This window comes from Artemia sp. Qi Xiang Cuo, chromosome 17, assembly GCF_049724085.1.
Source record: "Artemia sp. Qi Xiang Cuo chromosome 17, ASM4972408v1, whole genome shotgun sequence".
NCBI classification, from domain to species: Eukaryota; Metazoa; Arthropoda; class Branchiopoda; order Anostraca; family Artemiidae; genus Artemia; species Artemia sp. Qi Xiang Cuo.
In genome coordinates this window covers 5,041,055-5,062,970 of record NC_142810.1, presented here as the reverse complement: position 1 = coordinate 5,062,970, position 21,916 = coordinate 5,041,055, and the positions used below count along the sequence as shown (strand labels likewise).

The window sequence follows — 21,916 nt, the reverse complement described above, 5'->3', positions numbered from 1 at the left end:
AAGACTGAGAATAGTAAGAGCGGGTGTGGGAGGGGGTGAATCCTCTTACGGAATACCTTAAAGAAGCTTCCTTAGTGTTTATTTTAGTGTTTAGTATACCAAAAAGATTTTGTAATAATTGGAGCAGATGCCTAAGAAAAGAACGATGTATTATTTATTTATTTTTTCTTTAGACCAGGGCACTTCGTATCAAAGGAGTTGTCGTAGAAGCTTCGAAAAGGGCTCATTCGATTGAAAATTGGAGTGGCTTGTGCTCTTTTTAATAGTCGAAAGTGATTGGAAGACAGCTAACACCCCTTCCACGCCCACTATTTCCCCAAACACATCCAATCAAAGTTTTTAGATAGCAATTTTGTTCAGCATAGTTGATTTCCAGATAGAAATTATGTTTTTGAGGAGGACACTCCGCCACAGCCCTCAGGGCAAGGGTTGTAAGTTATACCCTGGGGGCATATCAGGTTTTTATAGAAAGAGTTGTTGTAGAAACTTCAAAAAAGGCTCATTCGATTGGAAATTTAAAGAGCTAGAGCCCTTTTTAATAGTCGAAAGTAATCTGAGGCTAGTTAACCCCCTCTCTCATGCCCATCTTGTCCCCAAACACATCCACTCTCACTTTTAAGAGGATTGTTGCCTTCAACTGAACCAAGTAGCCCGGACACTATATCAGTGAGACCGAAAACCTCCCCTACAATCATCAAGTCAGGGTTTGTAATTTATTCCTTGGGGGCATATAAGGTATTTACAGAAAGCCTTGTCATAAAAACTTGAAAAAGGGCTCATTTGATTGGAAATTGAAACGGCTAGTGCCTTTTTTAATAGTCGAAAGGGATTGGAAGGCAACTAACACCCCTTCCACGCCCACCATTTATCCAAACACATCCAACCAAAATTTGAGATAGCCATTTTGTTCAAAGTAGTTGAAAGGAAATTATGTCTTTGAGGATGACATTCCACCCACAGCCCTCATGGTAAGGATTTTAATTTATGCCCTGGGGGCATATAAGGTTTTTATTGAAAGCTTTGTCGTAGAAACTTGAAAAAGGGCTCATTCGATTAGAAATTCAAAGGGCTAGTGCCCGTTTTAATAGTCGAAAGTGATTTGAGGGCAACTAACCCCCCTCTCACGCCCACCTTTCCCCCAAACACATCCAATCAAAATATTTAGATAGCCATTTTGTTCAACGTAGTTAAAAGTTTTAGAAATAGGGTCTTTGAGGATGATAACCCTCTCACAGCCCCGAGGGCAAAAGTTGTAAATTATACCCTTGGGGCATATAAGGTTTTTATAGATAGTGATGTTGAAGAAACTTAAGAAAGGGCTCATTCGATTGGAAATTGGAAGGGCTTGTGCCCTTTCTAATAGTTGAAAGTGATTGAACGATATCTAATACCCCTCTAAGACCCACCATTTCCACAAATACATCCAATCAAAATTTTGAGACAGTCATTTTGTTCAACTTGATTAAAAGCTTTAGAAATTAAGTCTTTGAGAATGATAACCCCCTCAGAGCCCTCAGGGCAAGGGTTGTAAATTGTGCCCTGGGGGCATATAAGGTTTTAATAGATAGAGATGTTGAATAAACTTCGAAAAAGGCCCATTCGATTGAAAATTAGAAGGTCTTGTGCCCTTTTTAATAGTTGAAAGTGATTGGAGGATATCTGATACCCCTTTCACACTCACCATTTCCCCAAACACATCAAATCAAAATTTTGATATAGCCATTTTGTTCGACGTAGCTAAAAAGTCAGGAGATTATTTTTTTGAGGATGACACTTCCCCCACAGCCCTCAGGGCGAGGGTTGTAAGTTATGCTCTTGGACCATATAAGGTTTTTTTTTATAGAAAGCGTTGTCGTAGAAATTTCAAAAAGGAATCATTCGATTGAAAGTTGAAATAGCTAATGCCTTTATTAATAGTCAAAAGTAATTGGAGGGCAAGTAACCCCTCCCCCTCTCACGCCCACCATTTCCCCAAACACATACAATCAAAATTTCGAGATAGTTATTTTGTTTAGCGTAGTTGAAAATTCTGGAAATTAGGTCTTTCAGGATGACAACCCCCTCAGGGCAAGGGTTGTAATTTATGCCCAAGGGGCATGTAAGGTTTTTTATTGAAATCGTTGTCGTAGAAACTTCAAAAGGGCTCATTCGATCGGAAATTGAAAGGGCTAGTGCCTTTTTTAATAGTTGAAAGTGATTGGAGACCAACTAACACCCCTCTCCCGCCTAAAGTGCAAATTATGTTCTGGCCTTGGGAAGGCATAGACGTTTAGAGCCCTACTCATGTTAATTTCTGCTTGTTTCGAGTTTGACTCAGTTATTTATAGTACTTTCTGTTCTTTTTGGGTTTCATTTATTTATCGATACTGATTTGTGGTAGTTTCACGCTTGGTAGAATATTTTACTTTATTTTTGGTTTAATGGAATTCTTTACTTTTCTTTGAAAAACTTTTTGTGTGGAAAAAATTTTCTTAATTATTATTTTTTTTTTTTTTTTTTTAATTGCAGCAAATACATTAGCTGAAAGAAGCATTTCTGCTTGAATAAGACATCAATTATTGCACATACATTGAGACTGAGAGTAGTAGATTGTAGGGGGGGGGGGGGGAAATCACATAAAAGAATAGCGAGGAGAATGTTCCATTGCGCTTATATTTAGTTTTTGGTATCACAGAAGTTTAAATTATTCAAATCTCCCAAATTTTTTTCTCCCAAAGATACTTATTGCAATCAATTGCACTACTTTTTTCTTTGTGAGGCCCACTTACTGTCATCAAAATGCTCACCTTTTCTACCAAAATGCCTCTGTGAAGACCATGGTCTTCTGTGAAGACTACTCACTGTCATCAAAATGTCCACCTTTTCTACCAAAATGTGTCTGTGAAGACCATGGTCCTCTGTGAGGACCACTCACTGTCATCAAAATGTTCACCTTTTCTACTAAAATGTATCTATGAAGACCATGGTCCTCTGTGAGTCCACTGTCATCAAAATGTTCACCTTTTCTACCTAAATGTATCTGTGAAGACCATGCTCCTCTGTGAGGACCACTCACTGTCATCAAAATGTTCACCTTTTCTACCAAAATGTATCTATGAAGACCATGGTCCTCTGTGAGGACCACTCACTGTCATCAAAATGTCCACCTTTTCTACCAAAATGTGTCTGTGAAGACCATGGTCCTCTGTGAGGACCACTCACTGTCATCAAAATGTCCACCTTTTCTACCAAAATGTGTCTGTGAAGACCATGGTCCTCTATGAGGACCACTCACTGTCATCAAAATGTTCACCTTTTCTACCAAAATGTATCTGTGAAGACCATGGTCCTCTGTGAGGACCATTCACTGTCATCAAAATTTTCACCTTTTCTACCAAAATGCAACTATGAAGACCATGGTCCTCAGTAAAGACCACTCACTGTCACCAAAATGTTCACCCTTTCTACCAAAATGTATCTGTGAAGACCATGGTCCTCTGTGAGAACCACTTACTGTCATCCTGCTTTATCATTAATAATAATCACTGTTGCTTGTAATTTCCATTCCAAAACATAAGATAACAGTAATTTTTATCCATATCTATTATTGCAAGTGCAGAAGAAGCTAAAGTATTAGTGTCTTTTAAAATAAAGATGACAATAAAAGGGGCTGGATTAGTTATTATCCCTCATTTCTCTACGAAAATAATAACAAATAATTAATAATCATAAGCGATAATTGGTTTCTGAACAATCGGCTTTTGTATGGATTGTAGGTAGAGCTTGAAAGAGTTGGATGTCCGAAAATCCGTCCCCTCCCTTCTCTTGAACCAAGGTACCTACCCCACAAGATACATGTGGTTCTGAGTTCGTTTGAATAGAGAGGATTCCACTTTCTGCCTCTAATCATATGGATCAAAATTCACTTTGTGATTGAAATAAGGTGGCACATTCACACATTATTGCTAGAAAGTTGATCGGGGGAGGAGGGTGGAGCTGTGGAGACGTGACTGCTGTACTTTTATGCTCAAAATTAGACCAGCTGGAAATGCTTGTATGATTCCAATTCAAATAAGCTGCAAAATGGCTATCTTTTTGCTAAAAAGTTGACAATGAGAGGCAGGGGAAGGGTGGATGATCAAATTTTTCCTACAATCACACACATTGAAAATTAATGTCTATTTCTGATTTAAACAAATGGCTACCTGCTTATCTTTCTCATAAATCGCTTAGCAGTTGGTCGTTGGGGAACACTAAGTGCATCTTAGACTTAGCTAATTGGTATATCGAATCTTAACCTTTGGGTAGGTGGGTTCAAGGTTTTTCTCCCATAGAATATGTAGTTTATAACACAAGAAAACAGCCTACTGAGGATATATATACCAGTGCAGGAGGGGGACGAACACATCTTCTCAAGTCTACAGTGAAGTACTTAAGCTGGGTTAGAACTAGACAGCAAGAAGTCCATAGCACAAAGCCTAACCAACAAAGCCCCATAGATTTTCTTAGGGTCACTTATTTAGAAGAATGGAATGTGGTTCAGTGATGCTGATTAGGAGAAGAAGAGTCAGGGGGAGCATCTACCCAATGGTAAAATTAAAGAAATTAAAGACTGGAACCCTCACCTTTGGTATTTCTAGGCTGCAATGGCTCATCATATCTATTATATGGGTAATTTAATGAAGCCAACATTCTTGGCATTCTGGCAGTGTTCTTGGCCCCTTGTGATTGATTCTTCAATGTCCGGATCTCAATCTTTCCTTGTTTCTGCACAACCGCCATTCTCCCACTTTTTGTGATGTGAGTATCACCTCCGAACTAGAAAGTAATATACATGATGTGAGTAGGCTATATAGAATAATAATGACTAATTATTCCTGGCTGCTCTAAGCCCAGGCACACAAGAAACAGTCCCAGCCCCTACCCTCTTGTTGTGCCTGATGGTGATTTAATCAATTGGACTGGTAGTAATAGTGTATATTTTCATAGTCATAAAAAAAATCCATGTACTAGGTTCTTTGTTGCAATCTAGGATGATATCGAGCAATCAAGAGCATACATAGAAGGAGACCTACAGTAGTAGGTCTCCTACAGAAGTAGGAGACCTACTGCTTTCCTACAGCTTTTTCCTGTAGCTTTCCTACATAAGTAGGAAAGACCTACATACAAGGCTAAAGCTCCCCTCCCAAAGAAAACTAGGGCCAAAGAAAATTCCCCTAATACTGATTTAAAACTAAGTATTTGCTAATTGCGCTTTATTTTTTGACAAAATGCTAAAAAATATTCAAACTTAACAAATTAAATGTGTCTTTGGTTATTTGTTGTGACTTTTGTGCCTTATATTTCTTTCTAGCTTGAGAAATTTTAGTAAAAATAATTGAAATATGCATAAAAATAAGTAATTCCTTTGAGACAAATTTTGAGCCTTATCTTAACCCGCTTTTTTCTTTGTTTTAGAAAAATGTCATGGGAAAGTGCCAGAATTTTTAACAATTCTGTGTATAATCCGGATTTCATCTTGAGGTTTCAATTCTGATTCCAAGAATAATTGTATTTTTTAATGGTATTGATAACAATTAAGAAGCCAGGCATAATAACAAAATTAATATTGGTAAATTTATTGATTGTAGTTATAACACAGCCTATAAAAAGTAACAGTGCCAGAATTTTTCCCAATTCAGAGTATAATCCTGATTTTCCACAGTGATCCCTGCAGGACAAATCCCATTATTTTCTGGGTGGACAAATTGAGAATCAAAAACCTGATCCTGCAAAAATCATATGACCGAAAGGGAACTGATCAGATTCACTTTTGAAATGATGTTTTTAAACCTGATTGAATAAAGAACGCAAAGCTGTATGAAGAGCTTCATGCATGGCATGCCAATGGCAAGGAAGATCTAGTCCTACAAGGTAACTTGTTCCAAAAAACGTGCCTACCCCACAGTGCCAGCTGCAATGGACATGAACTATAAGTCTCTAAGAAAACGTAAATAATGTAAATAGCCTTGCGTCTCCTAATGTTGAAATAAGTTTTACTGACGAATCAAGTGAATCATTTTACAGTGCGAGATCAGTAAGCAGTACTCTCTCCAAACAGACTGTTTTCATTAGTGATAGTTCTAATAATGGCAGGATTGATTCTAATGCATCTAATGGCCCAAATAATAGCACATATGGCTATAACAAAAGTGGCATGCATTGGATGAGCAACAGTCTAAAAGTTGTCTTTAGTAATATAGATTGTTTAACATCAAAATTCCATGAGATAAAATATGCCCTCTCTACAGGAAAAGCAGCATATACATCCAAAAATCCATTAAGGAGGAGACATTGATATTAAATCAAATTATGTGTCATAAGTTAAACAAGTGTGGATCTCAGTTCTCTTTTCTCTTGCGCCCTTTCACATAGGTTGCATGTACAGATGTCCCGATTCCCCCTTCCTTGAGTCACCCCTTCTTGCTATTAGTTTATCATTTGATAATAAAATGAAGCATCAAGGCAATATGATTATTGTTGGTGACTTCAATCTCACATCTATTCATTGGGTCAATGGATCTGGATTCTCAGGAAATAGTTCAATAAAACCATTTCTGGAATGTCTATTTAATCACTCCCTATATCAGGCAGTTAGCTTCCCGAGTAGATATAGAGAAGGTCAAAACCCTTCATAATTCAATCTTCTACTAGTAGAGTACCAAGAATCTATAATTAGTATTGACCCACTGCCACCACACAGAGAGCAAGTGACCACATTGCCATATGTTGCAGTTTTAGACTGTACCCACATAGATTAGAGTTTACAAAACATGGGTATACTAATTACAGTCTAATTTGTCATGAATTGGCCCAATGTGATTGGTCTTTTATTGAATGTATGGATTAGAAGTCATAGTCAACTATGAAAAGAATATTATTGGGAGCTATTAAAAATCACTCTTCTGTATATTGGAAAATGAAACCAAAATCCCTCCCATATATTACCAAAGAAATGATAAATAAAAAATACTGAACAAAAAAGAAAAAAAATACCGGAAGCTGTAGAATACTGGAAGCTGTAGCAACTGTTCAGTTGATGATAGTGATGAATTTATTTACAGTGAAATAAATCCTAATTGTCAACGTTTGTGAAATAAAAAAAAGACCCAGTGCATAACTAATAAACCCCTATATACCAAACTGTTCAGAAGAGTCTAGTCTATCAAAAGAAATTTACTGGAAAACAAAATATCTAACCATTCCCCTGACTTAGGGTAGCCTACTTTATTTACCATACAGTCCTGTCATCTATTTACTTGAGCTCCCGTCAATTTAAACTGGATAGGGAGCGCTGTGGAAGCTTTTTTTCTTCAGCATATGATTCATAGTGCCACCATAATCATCATTGTGTATATAAATAAAATAACAACAATAGCCTACGTTCAAACAGCCTACCAAATTGAGTCTGCCTAATAAACCAATTTGTTGACAATTGGCTAAGGTTTGCTGTTTTTATATTTTAATTAGTTTCATTGAGTTTCAGTTTCATTTGATTAGTTTCATGCAGCATAGGCTACATTAAACTAGAGCCTATATTAGGACAGTAATCCATCACCCACTAAGCCATAGATGGTCCATATAAAGTTGGGGATAGCACGAGCAGCCATTAAGTAAATTTACTAAGCCGTTTTTTTGCGGATTTCCAGAGAGAGTCTGTGCAGAAGGGAGTGGTATCAAACAAGAAGAGTCATATTGGTACTAGCGGGATTTTAATCCTTAACCTGGGGAAAAGGTGTTTTGAGTATAAGCAATTACCACGGGTTCTGTCTAACGTGAGATTTCGTGAAACAATGGTTGCATGAAAAAAGAGTAAAATGAAGAAAGGATGCCACCTTAAAGAGTAAAATGAAGCAAGGATTTGCAAGGTGGGAGGCACTTGTGCCGAATCCTAACCCATTATGGGGTACCACCTCCATGTTGAAGATGCGGTAATGAGGTGCGTGGCAGGTGGCACCGTTCCCCGTCTAATGATGCATGACAATGGATTTACGGGCTTTGTTGGGCTAACCACCCGGCAAAGCTTCTTTTACCTGGTTATGATTAACAACAAAAAGCGTCGGACCAAACAGCCGTTTCGACGATGACCTGTAGCACGTCCACCAACCATCCAAACGGACCTGTTTACGGTAGCCTCCTGCAATGTCCGAAGTCTCAGATATAAGTTTGACCAGTTCCTACGTTTAGTGAATTCGGTCAAGCCATCTATCATGTGCATCACTGAGACCAATCTAAACCAAGAAATACAGAGCAGTGAGGTTGCCATACAGGAATACACGCTCCTCAGGCGGGATCGAGAGCGTACTGACGGCGCTAAATACGGAGGAGGAAGTGTCGCTGTTTATATACAGAACCATATACCTTATTCATAGCCTGAATATACCAGATTCAGCAGGCGAAGAAGCTCCGTGAGTTAGGGTGACCCTCCCAAATAAATCCGTGACTGTCGATACCGTGTATAACCCTCCAACTTACCAGATGACCAGCTACCTTGAAGCCTCCCTCGAATATATTCGGGGCAAGTACGCTAAGTCTGCCATTATCTTTCATGGAGACTTTAACGTCCATCATAGCGTGTGGCTTCGCAGCAAAAATACTGATGGGTAAGGGTCGGACTTGTATGATCTATCTCTCTCTTACGGGCTGGAACAACTTGTCGCCTTCGACGCTTTTAACAACCTAAACGGACCATTATATCTTAGCCTCTTTCTAACAGATCATCACGACTCCTTCATTACAGATCCTCATGGTTTCACCAGTGACCATGTTATCATTGTTTCACAAGGAAATCTTCGTATTCCACCTCCACCAAAGCATGAGCGAACAATCTGGCTATACAAAAGAGGTGATTTGGACGGTTTGAGAAACACTCTTTGTCTCAGCAGTGGGGAACCATACTCCTGGAAGGCACAAAGAATACTGAAGAAAAGTACCAGCACACCATAGCTGACTCTTTCAATAAGCATATCCCTTCAAAGCGGATCCATGTGTCCTGTAAGGACCAATCGTGGTTCAAAACCCAGTATAAGAACACAACCCGAGCAAAGAATAAGGCACACAAGCGATGGCTACTTTCAAAGAGGGAAGAGGACAGAATTACATTTATAAATGCGCGCAAAGATGCAGTTCGAGCGATTCGGCAGTCCCGGGTTCAGTATAAGGAGAAATTCGCCACCAAGCTTCAACTTGCTTCGGCAAAGAGTTGGTGGAAAATTGTCAAGGAGGCTTTACCGTCGTCCAAGGGGATCGCAATTCCTTCTCTCCAGACTAACGGGACAGTGGTACAAGATCCACAGGCAAAGGCTGAAGCTCTTGCTAAGGCTTTTGCCGAATTCTCGAATCTAGACGACGACGGTGGAGAAGTGCCAAATTTCTCCGACCGAACCGACACTGTCCTGGAACGCGTGAATTTTTCTGCTCCCAAGATGCTTTGCATTCTGCAGCATCTTGATGTGACCAAAGCTACGGGTCCTGACAACCTACCAAATGTTGTCCTTAAGTCCTGCAGTAGCGAACTAGCTGGACCCTTGTCATTGCTTTTTCAGCCGTGTTTTCCCTCCGGAACCTTCCCACGAACACGGAAGTCCGTCCGTTTTATACCTACTCTAAAGCCAGAAGATAATCAAACGAGCATGGGCTCCTACAGACCTACCAGCCTTCTCTTATGTGTTGGACATGTTTACGAAAGCATCTCAAATAAAACACTTCATCAGTACCTGGAATCAAATGACCTTCTAGGCGATCGCCAATATGGATTCCGCCGGAAACGCCCAACATTTGACTGCCGAGTGGCCTAATTTCAGAATTGGATGTAAATTTCGGCAATGGGATACGACATCAGGCAATTATCGTTCGCATTGCGAAAGCTTTTGATCAAGTAGGGCACCATGGCCTGGTCAGGAAACTCAATGCGTATGGTCTTCGTGTATCTCTATTGACACTGATTGAGAACTTTCTTTCCGATCGTTCACTGCGGGTTGTTCTTGGCGGGTTTATTTCCCGCGAATATCCAGTGAAAGCAGGGGTCCCCCAGGGCAGTGTCTTGGGACCTACGCTTTTCCTTATCTACATAAACGACATGGGAGACAACCTCGCAAACCCTCTGCATCACTTTGCCGACGATATCACGACACACTCAGCCGTCCCTAAACACGAAGACCCAACACAAGCCTCCCTTTCCCTACAGATGGATCTTTTGAAAATTGAAAAGTGGTCTGATGCATGGATGATCAACTTCAATGCATCGAAAACAAAAGAGCTTCTAATTACCCGATCAAGGGGGTCACGTGAACACCCCAGTTTCATCTTCAAAAATGAAGCTATAAAGAGAGTCGACGAGCTTCCTCTACTGGGGATTCATTTCTCACCGATCTCTCTTGGAACAACCACCTTGATCGGGTGAGAACCTCCTGCGCAAGAAAGCTGGGAGTTACTCTTCGCTGCAAAAACCTTCTTCCATCAAGCTCGATCATCCCACTCTACAAGTCTTGCATCAGACCCATAGCTGAATATGGATGCCCGCTATATGCTGGTGCTCCAAAAACGCTTTTGGCACTACTTCAGAAGATCCAGAATAGGGCAATTAGGGCGGGCTGCGCCTCTACACAAGAGTCGATCCAGTCTCTAAATGAAGGGTTTGATGTAGCGTCGATGGCTGTTTTTTACAAGTACATGAATTCGCCTCCCTCAGACGAGCTCTCTCGAATTGTGCCCCCCTTTGTCCAGCCGACAAGGCAGACACGAAGGCACACAGCTTGGTCGAATTATCTAAAGGAGGATACGTGCTGGCTGTAAATACTGTCTTGAAACAGATTCAAAGTCAGTCTTATGTGATGGGTGTGAAAAATGGTTATGCATTGAATGCTTAAAAATGCCCTGCTCTGAATATGAACTTTTTACAAAAATGTCTACCGTTGGAGACATGCAGTGGTACTGCTTGATTTGCAAGTACTCTGGTACTCCAACAGACCCCTTCTCATTGGCTAAAATATCAACCCCCATGTGGCCATACATATTTGAACAACAAATTACTACATCAAGAAGACCTTCATTAATTATGAGAAGATTCAAATGGAACTTGGCAGCGTTGCACGGGATGATATCTTATCTGGCTCTCTAGAACAGAATGGCAGGACTTCAAAGAATTAATAATAAATAAAGCAAACCAATACACTTGAAGTAAACATATCCCCAAACCAAAAATACTCCCAGTAATGACAAAAGAGATTAAGAGAGAAATCAACCGTAAACGCAGATATTGGAAGAGATATAAACAGTACAGAGCACCTGATTACAGAGAGAAGTACTGCGATAACCGGAACAAAATTAAAAACTTGACGCCGGCCTTGTATACGACTTTTGAATCTAAACTTGCTGATGAAGCCAACACTAACCCAAAAATGTTTTGGCAGTACATCTCAAGCCAAGACCTCAATAGACGATGTATTAAAAAAGTGATAACTGAGCAAGATGGAGAAATTACAGAGACTAATAAACTTGCTAATTTACTGAACCAACAATTTGCCTCAGTTTTCACCACTGAGTGCCAATAGAAACAGTACCAGTCACCTGATCAGTTTTCTGAGTACTGAGTACCAGATTCCATAATTCATTTGTCCATGCTTCGTCATATGGCAAAGCAAGGCATCAACCCATCAGTTGTCTGTGTTCTCAAAGATTTATATAGGAATCTTAGTGTGTTTAAAAATCCCATCCTGTTTACCTCTGCAGTTGGCTCTTCATCAATCCCAATACAATTTCACTAATTCTGGTGTGAGGCAAAACTCTTTAAATCCCTTGAATATGCATGTAATTCCTCAGGACCCCATCCATGTTAAGGGACTAGACAGGGAGCAATCACTTCTCAAACCCTGTTCAATAGTTATGTCCTGGATGCTCAGGCAAAATGTCTTCCTTTTTGTATTCTTGGGGGAATCAAAGTGTCTCTTATTTGTTATGCTGATGAAATCTTGAATCTCAGCTGTACAATCCAGCACATTGAACAGAATTTCAAAATCCTAAGAGATGAATATTCAAAAATTGGACTGTATTTTAGTCCTGAGAAAACCAAAGTTGTCCTTTTCAATTGGCAAAATCACTCTACTTCTCTTCTAAATTTGAATGGTTCTCTTATCAAACCCATAGACCATATTACATACCTGGGCATTCCAATTGGTGAATCTATTGGCCACACACATTGTTTGCTGAAATCTCACATTGAGCATAAAATTAGTATTCCTTATGCTGGAATCATAAAAAGCAAACTCTGCTTCAACTGTTACCTTCTAGCATCCACCTACAATGCCACAGCTCTTCCACACATACTTTACACTGCTCCTTTCTGAAATTTTTTACAGTTACAGATGAAAATCACCTACAATCAATCTTCTTCAGATTGGCTAAGTATCTTTTACACTTGCTTCCTTGGACAAGAAACCATAAAATAATCCATTTGTATAAGTTTGCAGACCCAAATATTAGTATTAATAAATCTCTATCCCATTTTCAAAGAAATTTTCATCATCCTTGGTCATCAATTCATTTGCAACAGTTTGTTCATATTAATGTAATGAAGAGTTTTTTGTTTTTTTTTTTTTGTCATGTATTTGAATTTTCAATGTGTGTTTATGTCCTTTTTTTCTCTTTTTATTTTTAGTGATTACTCTATCTATTGTACCTTTTTTTTGACAGGCAATAAATGAAAATAATATTGATAATAACACATGAGTCTTGGTTGATGATAAGCTTAAGTTTAATTTTCACACACAGTCTGTAGTAGCCAGAGCCAACCAAACTCTTGGTTTAATAAAAAGAATGTTCTACAGCAGATCTCCAGCTGTTATCACCAAGCTCTCAAAGTGCCTGATCAGACCAAAATTAGAATTTGGGATGTGTACTGCAACTCCAGTCAATAAGGGCAAGACATGACCTCTGAAATCAGTACAGTGATGTGCAACTAAATGCATAAAGGGATTTCCACCCAATATCCTACCCAATTACAATATCCAATCCCTACCCAATTATATAGCCTTAAGTTACCATCTCTCACATATAGACATAGGCAAGGAGATGTATCAATGACATACAAGTTAGTACATGACCAGAGTCTGATCCCCAACCTGTATAAAAGTTAATAAAAGTTTATCTATCTATCTAAATATAGAGCTGTCTGTGTTTCTGACCTACAAATAAAGTGAACATACCACTTGATGCCTTTTTTTATGCTCTTTCCAAATATAATAGTTGCTTTTGTTGCAAACTCAATTTTAACAAAAATTAACCTTACCTTTCTAATTCTATCCAAATCTATAGCCCATATTATGTATTTCCCATGTATTTATTGATTCTTGATTTTGTCACAGTGGAAGTCTACATATAAAATGTGGAGACATGATGATCTGACTGATACAAACTCACTGCACAATATAAACTAAAAAATAGATTTGGAATTGGGAAAAAAAATCTTCAAACTGATATCACATTGCATTTACCTAGACTGTAGTCAGTCAATCATGACTAGTCAAGCAGGGGTGTAATTTGGTATAGGCCAGGGGGGGGGACTGCCCCTCCCAGACCTTGGTTTGCCCCCCCCCCCCTAACTGAAATTTAGTTTCTTCAAAAAAAATTTCAAAACCACCATAAACCTGCATAATTTAAGCATCAAAAGAAACGATTAGTTTTCTTTAGTATATATTTACCTTTATAGTACTACAAAGTATCTTTAAAGTGCTATATAGTACTTTCATGGTACCAAATGGCCCATTTTTCAGTTGTTACTGGCATTTTCACTTGATTTGGGAAAATTGGCTCCAACTTTGCCCTCCCCAGGATTTTGACGAAATTATGCCACTGTAGTTGAGTCCCAGCAATACATAAGGAAGCATGTTAAGAAAAAAAATCAGACTTTATAACATGCAGAAAAATCCTAGTTCACATATTTTGCACGGGGAGAAGCATTATCTTCAATATTTTCCTTATATTTCTAGTTTTTCTACCACATTTCTAAATATTGTGTCTATTCTCTAAGTCTTCAAAATTGTTTATAAACAAACACCCTAACACCATCTAACTAATCAACCTAACCTAACTTATCAGTATTTGTCTATTCATATGTTTCTGTGAGAAATTATTATTTGTCACTGATGGTGTTTCATTACATATATAGATTGTTTGAAAACAGAAAACTGCAGTTGAATCTATGTTTATTTTTCAGAATTTTGTTTTCAAAAAATTGGGTAAATATTTTGCTGTTTATATTATTGACTTCTAAACTAAGTGAACATACCAATCAATGCCTTTTTTATGCTCTTTCCAAATATAATAATCATCTATGCCAAAAGTGAATAATCACCCCTACATATACCCATTCAGGGTATATATTTCCACATTAGGGGGGGGGGGATAAACTTACTGGTACTTATGTACTATCTGGAACACATGTGAGAAGTGAAGTTTGGTTAATGCTAATTACCTTAAATCGCTTTGTCCAGCAAAATAAGGGAAAAAAAAATCCTGTAGAGTTGCTGGTCAGTGATGATGGGGAGCCATTGGTTCAGCAGCATCTCACTCTATTTTCCATGCTTTGGTGGACCAATTCTTATGAATGGCAATCTTGAATGCATCAACACAGGAAGTGGTGACAGCTATATTGGGAAGACTGTTAAAGGGGGCCACTACTCTACTGGAGAAAGAGTGGTTGTGGAGTCTGCTGTGAGCTCTCTTCCAGAGCAGCTTCTTACTATGCCCTTTTGTCCTGGATGATTTGTTAATTTGGAAAGGCTTCTGAGAAGAGAAATCAGCATGCAGTAGCTTATAAGCCATTATGACATCACCCCTCCATTGTCTGTAGATGAGTGTTGGGAACTGTAGTTTGTTCAGGCAAGATGTATAGTTGAGGTTAGTGAAATAAAACAAAGTTGCTAATGAAATAAAACAAAATAGGATAAAAATATATTAGTTTAGAAACAAATTTTGGCTATACATTTGCATATCAGAGGGGTGGGGGTTAAAGCATAGCATATATTAAATACCTAACCTAGGTACCTTTTTTCCCCCTAAACTCCAAAAAACAATAGTTTAAATATTGTAAACCCAATAACAAACCACACTTTGCAATCCATTTCTCTATTGAAAGATACCCATTTGACTAGTTTCTTAAGCCTCTTCCCTATATAATACAGCATGTGTGTTTCAGATAACCTATAAGTACCAACTTACCTCTCTTCTGAATCAGAAATAAACTTTACCCTTATACCCTTCTAATCTGCAAATATAGGTAAATTTCTAGGTGACACTATAATTTAGCTAGGATGAAGATCAAAAAATTAGCTAATACCTTTTTTATGCTTTTTTTTAGTCCAATAATTGATTATGGAGCTATTAGCAATTCGCGCCCTAAAGGTTTTTTATATGAAGAATGAAAGAGCATAAAAAAGACTTAAATGATGTTTTCACTTCCATTCTAGCTAAATTATATGGCCCACTGAAAATTTACCATGAACTTTACCCCCCCCCCCCGAATTTGCAAAAAAATACCCTGAATTGTTGACAGCAAAGTTTTGAATTGCAAAATTCAGCACTATTTTTGTCAACAGCATATGAAAAGACCCATTGAAAAACCCGTTTTTCAATGTGATGATACAAGACATCACAGTAGAGAAACACAATGTAGAGTGTGGTTTCAATTGTGTGTATGATAATTAAAGTGTTGTTGTTTTTTTTTTTTTTGGGGGGGAGGTACCTAGGTTAGGTCACTTATTTAATATATGCTATGCTTTACCCCTCCCCCCCCCCTAATGTGCAAATATATAGCCCAAATTTGTTTCTAAATTATTATATAGTCAACCTATTTTATTTTATTTCATTAGCAATATCCAAACTAGCAGTATATAAAAGAGTCTGGTTAATAGAACAGTACCATATTTTTGGAATATATTACTCTTGAACAACTTATTTATAAACTAGTGATTTGTTTTTAACTACTTTTCAATAACTTAACTTAACTAGTGTTGATAACTTCTTTGTGTGGTTACATTTGAGGCCCCTTTAAGGGCTCAAGATGCAATTTGCAACAGAAGCAATTATTGAATTATGAAAGAGCATAAAAAAGGGAATCAAGTGATGTTAGCTTGCAAATTGGGCCTAAGGGGCTGGGCACATGTAGCTGATTTTGGAAACTGATTTCAGCAGCTCAGTGGACAAACAATAGCCTAGCAGTAAGAAAAATTTGTTGAAAGAAAAAAAAATTTTGCAAGATTTTCAAAACAAAAAATCATGGACAAAAATAGTCAAGTGGAGTTTATTAATAACTGCATGATTGATCTTGGGGTAAAATTCTACTTTAGCTATCTTGGAAAGGGGTTAGGCTAGGAAAATGAAACTTACAAGGATGGGTCTACAGGCTAAAATCTGTCCCAGGAAGATATTTTGAAGTACCTACCTTCACTCCTTCTCCCTCTAGAGGATCCTGACCTTTGATGACCTTTAAAGTCTCTGTCTGATAAAAGTGAAACCCTTCAAAATAGATCTTCTGCTTAAATGAAGTACAACAAAATTATTTTCAGCTTCACAACTTTGCTCAATCCCAATTTATAAGGTCTTAAAGATATGCCAACACATTGCCTAAATTTTGAAAAAAAAAAACACATTGATATGGCTTAAAATTATACTGAAATAACAGGAATTGCATTTTTAGAATTAAAGCCAGAGAAAAAGAAACTGATAACTGAAAATTAAGCTAAAATATTGTTTTGCCAAACTTCCAATAGGCCTAGGTATAGACCTGTCATGTCAGCAAATTTCAGGACCGTCTAGAGAGAGAAGGAGTGGAGGTAGGTACTTCCAAATACCTTCCCAGGACATACTTTAGTCTGCAGACAAATCCCTAGAAGTTTCATTTTCCTAACCTAACCCCTTTCCAAGATAGCCAAAAGGGTAAATTTTTACCAAATCATATTATTGACTTACAAATAAAGTGAATATACCACTCAATGCCTTTTTTTATGCTCTTTCCAAATATAACAATCATTTTTGTCGGAAATGAATTTTACCCCCACCTCTATATAGCAATTCAGGGTATATATTTGCACATTAGGGGGGTGGGGTAAAGTTTAAAATTACCACCTATTTACATCAAAAATAAAATTTGCCCTCCCCCCCCCTAATGTGCTAGTATATACCCTGAATTGGTATATATAGGGGTGGAGCTAGAATTCATTTTGGACATAAATGATTATTATATTTGGAAAGGGCATAAAAAAAGGCATCAAGTGGTATATTCACTTTATTCATAAGTCAATAATATGATTTGGTAAAAATTTACTGAAGTAGCTAAAGCAGAATTTTAGCAATCTCAGCTTAGTTCTGAACTCAGTAGCAGGGTCTTTCACCACAGACATCTCTGGCTGACTATTTATTTGTAGCCCTATTTTTGGGTAAGGTTTATATTAACAGACTAATCAGCTAGATAAAAAAAACATACCACTAGCATCAGAATTTCATCCTTAATCCAAATATAGCCCTCAATTCTGTCACAAATTATTTTCAAAATTACTTCTAAGCTTCTTTATGTTTCTTCAATTTTCCTGTTTTTTTCACGGAAACATCATGGCAGCAATTCAATTTGAAAAAACTAAATTTTGCTGAAAGCTGCAATTTGAATTGAAATATACTAAATCTTGTTGAGCAGTGATTTTATATGAAAAATACTAAATCTTGTTGAGTGGTGATCTGATTTGAGAAATACTAAACAGTTTGAATTATTCATTTTATTTGTTTTTTTGGGGGAGGGGACTTACCACTAGCTTCAGACTTTCATCCTGAATCCAAATATGGCATTCATTTCTGTTGTAAATTATTTTCAAAATTGCTTCTAAGCTTCTTTAAAAACAGCAAAACTCTTTCATTGAAACAAATACTTTATGACAGCTACATATAAAGTTTTATAAATATCAGATAAATAGCACTTAATATAAACAAACTGATCACTCATATCTAACTCTTCATCATCACTTTCTGATTAACTAGGGGTGTCACTGTCTGGTGCTCTAGGGGCCCTATTGATTCCAGGGGGATAGAGCTTGGCAGCTTCAATCAAAAAATTATGAAGTTGGTCTTTTTGCTCAAAATTTTGTACAAATAAGAAGCGCAACACATACTGCTCCATGTATGCTGTTTGTAGCTCTGGTCTTTTAGAGTGCTTTTTGAAGCATCTCCATATACTTTCTATATTTTGATTAGGAATAGAACAGTCCTGTGGATCAACAAAATTGGCTGAATGATTGATTTGGTAATGAGTATATCCTTGGCTGGACAATGTACTATAAGCTCCCTATTTATCACTGTAAATAATGCTTCCAGGCTTAATATTGTTTTTATAATAGGAATTAAAGTTTCCTTGTTTCTTTGGAGGCCTTCTTGGCCATCAGTCAGGGCTACAATATTTTTTCTTTTGCTCTCTCTCTCTCTCTATTCCACCAAATACCCAAACTTGCCATGAAATCCTTCCCCTGTTGTACTTTCTTCTTGCCATTAAAGTTTCATTGATTTTAACTTCAACACCCTGCCCTCCTATAGGTTCTTGGTTTCCTTTCCAAGCCATCAGAACTTCTGAGCAAAAAGACCTCTAGTCAATGCCTCTTTTTTTACTTATCTTGAGTTCCTCAATAACTGTTTGATGGTCCCATTGATCTGACAGAAAGTGATTTATAAATATCAGGATTTGATGAGGCTTAGTCCTGTCCTGATGCAAGACATTGCATCAGGCCAAATCATCCTTCACATCCAAAGTGTCACAAACTTTTCTGTTCTTTTCTACATATTTTCTATCACAGTTTTATTATATATTCCCTATGACAGTTTTCCAAATTTTCATAGTTGGTCATCCCATTTCTCATAACCTCTTCACTTGTTACTAATTGTAGCCCCATTCCTACATTTAACAGGGACATGTCCAGGTTGACTATTCCTTTTAAATTTACTAACATACCAGAACAATATTTTGCTATTATGTTGTCTAGTGGCATCTTCCAGGTCCTTTCAACAACTTTATTCATTGCCTTCACTTCACACTTCCTTCATTCATATTTCAATTATGAGCCCATCTTAGTTGCAAAATAGTTTTTAGTATTTGGCGATGCTCTTTTATCAGTAAGAGACAAAATTCCTGCACAGACAATCACAACCTATTATCTCCAACTCATTGTGTATTCATACCTACAAATATTATGCTTCTACAAGGAAGCAGCCCATAAGAGATAACTTAACTAGGAATATGTTTTTCAGCCCCTGCCAATTGAAAAATTTGGTTCCCCAAACCCCCAAAAATCAATCAATCACGGTACCACTACTAAAGTGGGACAACACCACTGGCATGCCACATGTGGTGTGTGTGGTACTGAGCATCCAGTTTCAAACAGTTCATGGTAGCAAACTGTAAGTAAGAAGCGACTTGGCTCAATAGTAATCAAAACTCTAAAAAACTGAAATTTGATACCAATGGAACATCAACAGAATCAGATTTTTATCCTAGTGACCTAATCATAACTTAACCTAGTTTTGGGTGAAGCTGTACAAAATAGGTCTTCCCTGTTTAGTTTGTTCTTGATTCAGAACTAAGATACAGTTTAGAATTTGGACTTCAAGAGCTATGTCATCCTAAAGACCAAAAAGAGAAGATTTTGCAGCTATTCAGTATCTGATAGAAAAGGGAGTGTCTTGCATCAGGCACGGATTAAGCCTCATCAAATCCTAATATTTATAAATCACTTTCTGTTGGATCATTGGGAACATCAAACAGTTATTAAGGAACTCCAGATAAGTAAAAAAACAAGCATTGACTGGAGCTCATTTTGCTCAGAAGTTCTGAGGTTCTGAAGAAGTTCAGAAGTTCTGAAAGGAAACCAAGAACCTATAGGAGGGCAGGGTGTTGAAGTTGAAATCAATGAAACTTTAATGGCAAGAAGAAAGTACAACAGGGGAAGAATGTCATGGCAAGTTTGGGTTTTTGGTGGAATAGAGAGAGAGAGCAAAAGAAAAATTATTGTACCCCTGACTGTTGGCCAAGAAGGCCTCCAAAGAAACAAGGAAACTATAAATCCTGTAATAAAAAAATATATTAAGCCTGGAAGTGTTATTTACAGTGATAAATGGGGAGCTTATAGTACATTGTCCAGCCATGGATATACTCATTACCAAATCAATCATTCAGCTAATTTTGTTGATCCACAGGACTGTTCTATTCATACTCAAAATATAGAAAGTCTGTGGAGATGCTTCAAAAAGCACTCTAAAAGACCAGAGATGCAAACAGCATACATGGAGCAGTATTATGTGTTGCATTGTGCAAAATTTTGAGCAAAAAGACCAACTTCATAATTTTTTGATTGAAGCTGCAAAGCTCTATCCTCCTGGAATCAATAGGGCCCCTAGAGCACCAGGCAGCAACACCCCTAGTTCATCAGAAATTGATGATGAAGAGTTAGATATGAGTGATTAGTTTGTTTACATTGTGCTATTTTGCTCCGAAGTGTGAATTAAGGTAATTAAGGTAATTTATCTGATATTTATAAAACTGTATATGTAGCTGTCATAAAATGTTTGTTTGGATGAAAGAAGTTTTGCTGATTTTAAAGAAGCTTAGAAGCAATTTGAAAATAATTTGCAATAAAAATTAGCCTAATGTCATATTTGGATTCATGATGAAATTCTGAAGCTAGTGGTAAGTTTTTCCCCAAAAAAAATGAAAAATTCAAACTGTTTAGTATTTCTCAAATAAAATCATTTAGTATATTTGAATTCAACTCACAGCTTTCAGCAAAATTTAGTATTTTTCAAATTGAATCACCACCATGACATTTTTGTGAAAAAAAATCAGGACAATTGAAGAAACTTAAAGAAGCTTAAAAGTAATTTTGAAAATAATTTATGACAGAAATGAGTTTTATATTTGTACTCAGGATGAAATTCTGATGCTAGTGGTAGGCCATGTTTTTTTGTTTTTTTTATCTAGCTGATTGGTCTGTTAATGTAAACCTTACCCCTACTTTTGTGATAATCATGATCAAAATCAGTGCTGATATTGTAAATCAGTTGCAAAAATCAGCAACATGTGCCCAGCCCTTAATCAAAACATCATTAATTTAGCCTAGCCTAGGATTTATTGACATTACTTGAACTTCTCATTTAAAACATCCTCAAGACTTGAATTTCTGTAATATATAATCAAAATAACTTACTGATTTATTTAATCTTTTTTCCTGCAGGACAAGCCTGGCATCCTTCTTTTTTGACAGGTGGACCAGTCTGTCCCTTGCATCTTTGAAACCAGTATGCCTACGGCCACTTATGATTTCTCTAGCATCTTTTACTTTTCGAGTTGGAGCCATTTCAGATCAATATTAAGCTATTTACAAGTTTTTACACTCAATTATTCATTTATCTAGAAATACTTTGCAAATGGACTATTTCAATTTAATTTTTAGTATATTTCTTCCGCAAATGATGAATATTTTATAAGTTTTTAATCAGAGCTATCTAGGATGTCGGATTATACCGCAATTATACCGCGAAAAGACTCTGATCAGTGTATTTATACCGCGACATGACTTTTATCAATGATCAAACAGTTCGTGGTAACGAACTGTAAGTAAGGAGCGACCCGACTCAATGGTTACTCGGGAGAATCTTTCCGTGGAGGATGATTCTTTGGGGTAAGGGATATTTCTATGAAGGGGGCGCCAGATTTCCAAGCATTATTTAAAAAACGATCAGAAATTAAATTAAAAAAACAAGTTTTTTCAACTGAAAGTAAGAAGCAACATTAGAAATTAAAAGGAACAGTAATTATTACGTATATGAGGGGGTTCTCCCCCAAGTCAATACCTCGCTCTTTACGCAACAG

General features: G+C 37.3%; 1 protein-coding gene across 2 annotated transcripts in view; it reads right to left on the bottom strand.

The window, feature by feature from the left end:
- Positions 1 to 21,508, bottom strand: part of LOC148941827 (uncharacterized) — a 42,204-nt gene extending 20,696 nt beyond the window's left edge. The window contains exons 1-2 of one of the 2 annotated variants that reach the window (XM_089102984.1): positions 21,252 to 21,508; positions 4,605 to 4,797 (exon numbers count right to left, since the gene is read on the bottom strand). In XM_089102984.1, the coding sequence (XP_088959110.1) occupies positions 4,605 to 4,797; positions 21,252 to 21,401 (343 nt within the window). In that variant the 5' untranslated portion in view covers positions 21,402 to 21,508. The remainder of the gene's footprint in view (positions 1 to 4,604; positions 4,798 to 21,251) is intronic. The other variant, XM_089102985.1, reaches the window with a different exon arrangement.
- Between the last annotated feature and the right edge of the window lie 408 nt (positions 21,509 to 21,916).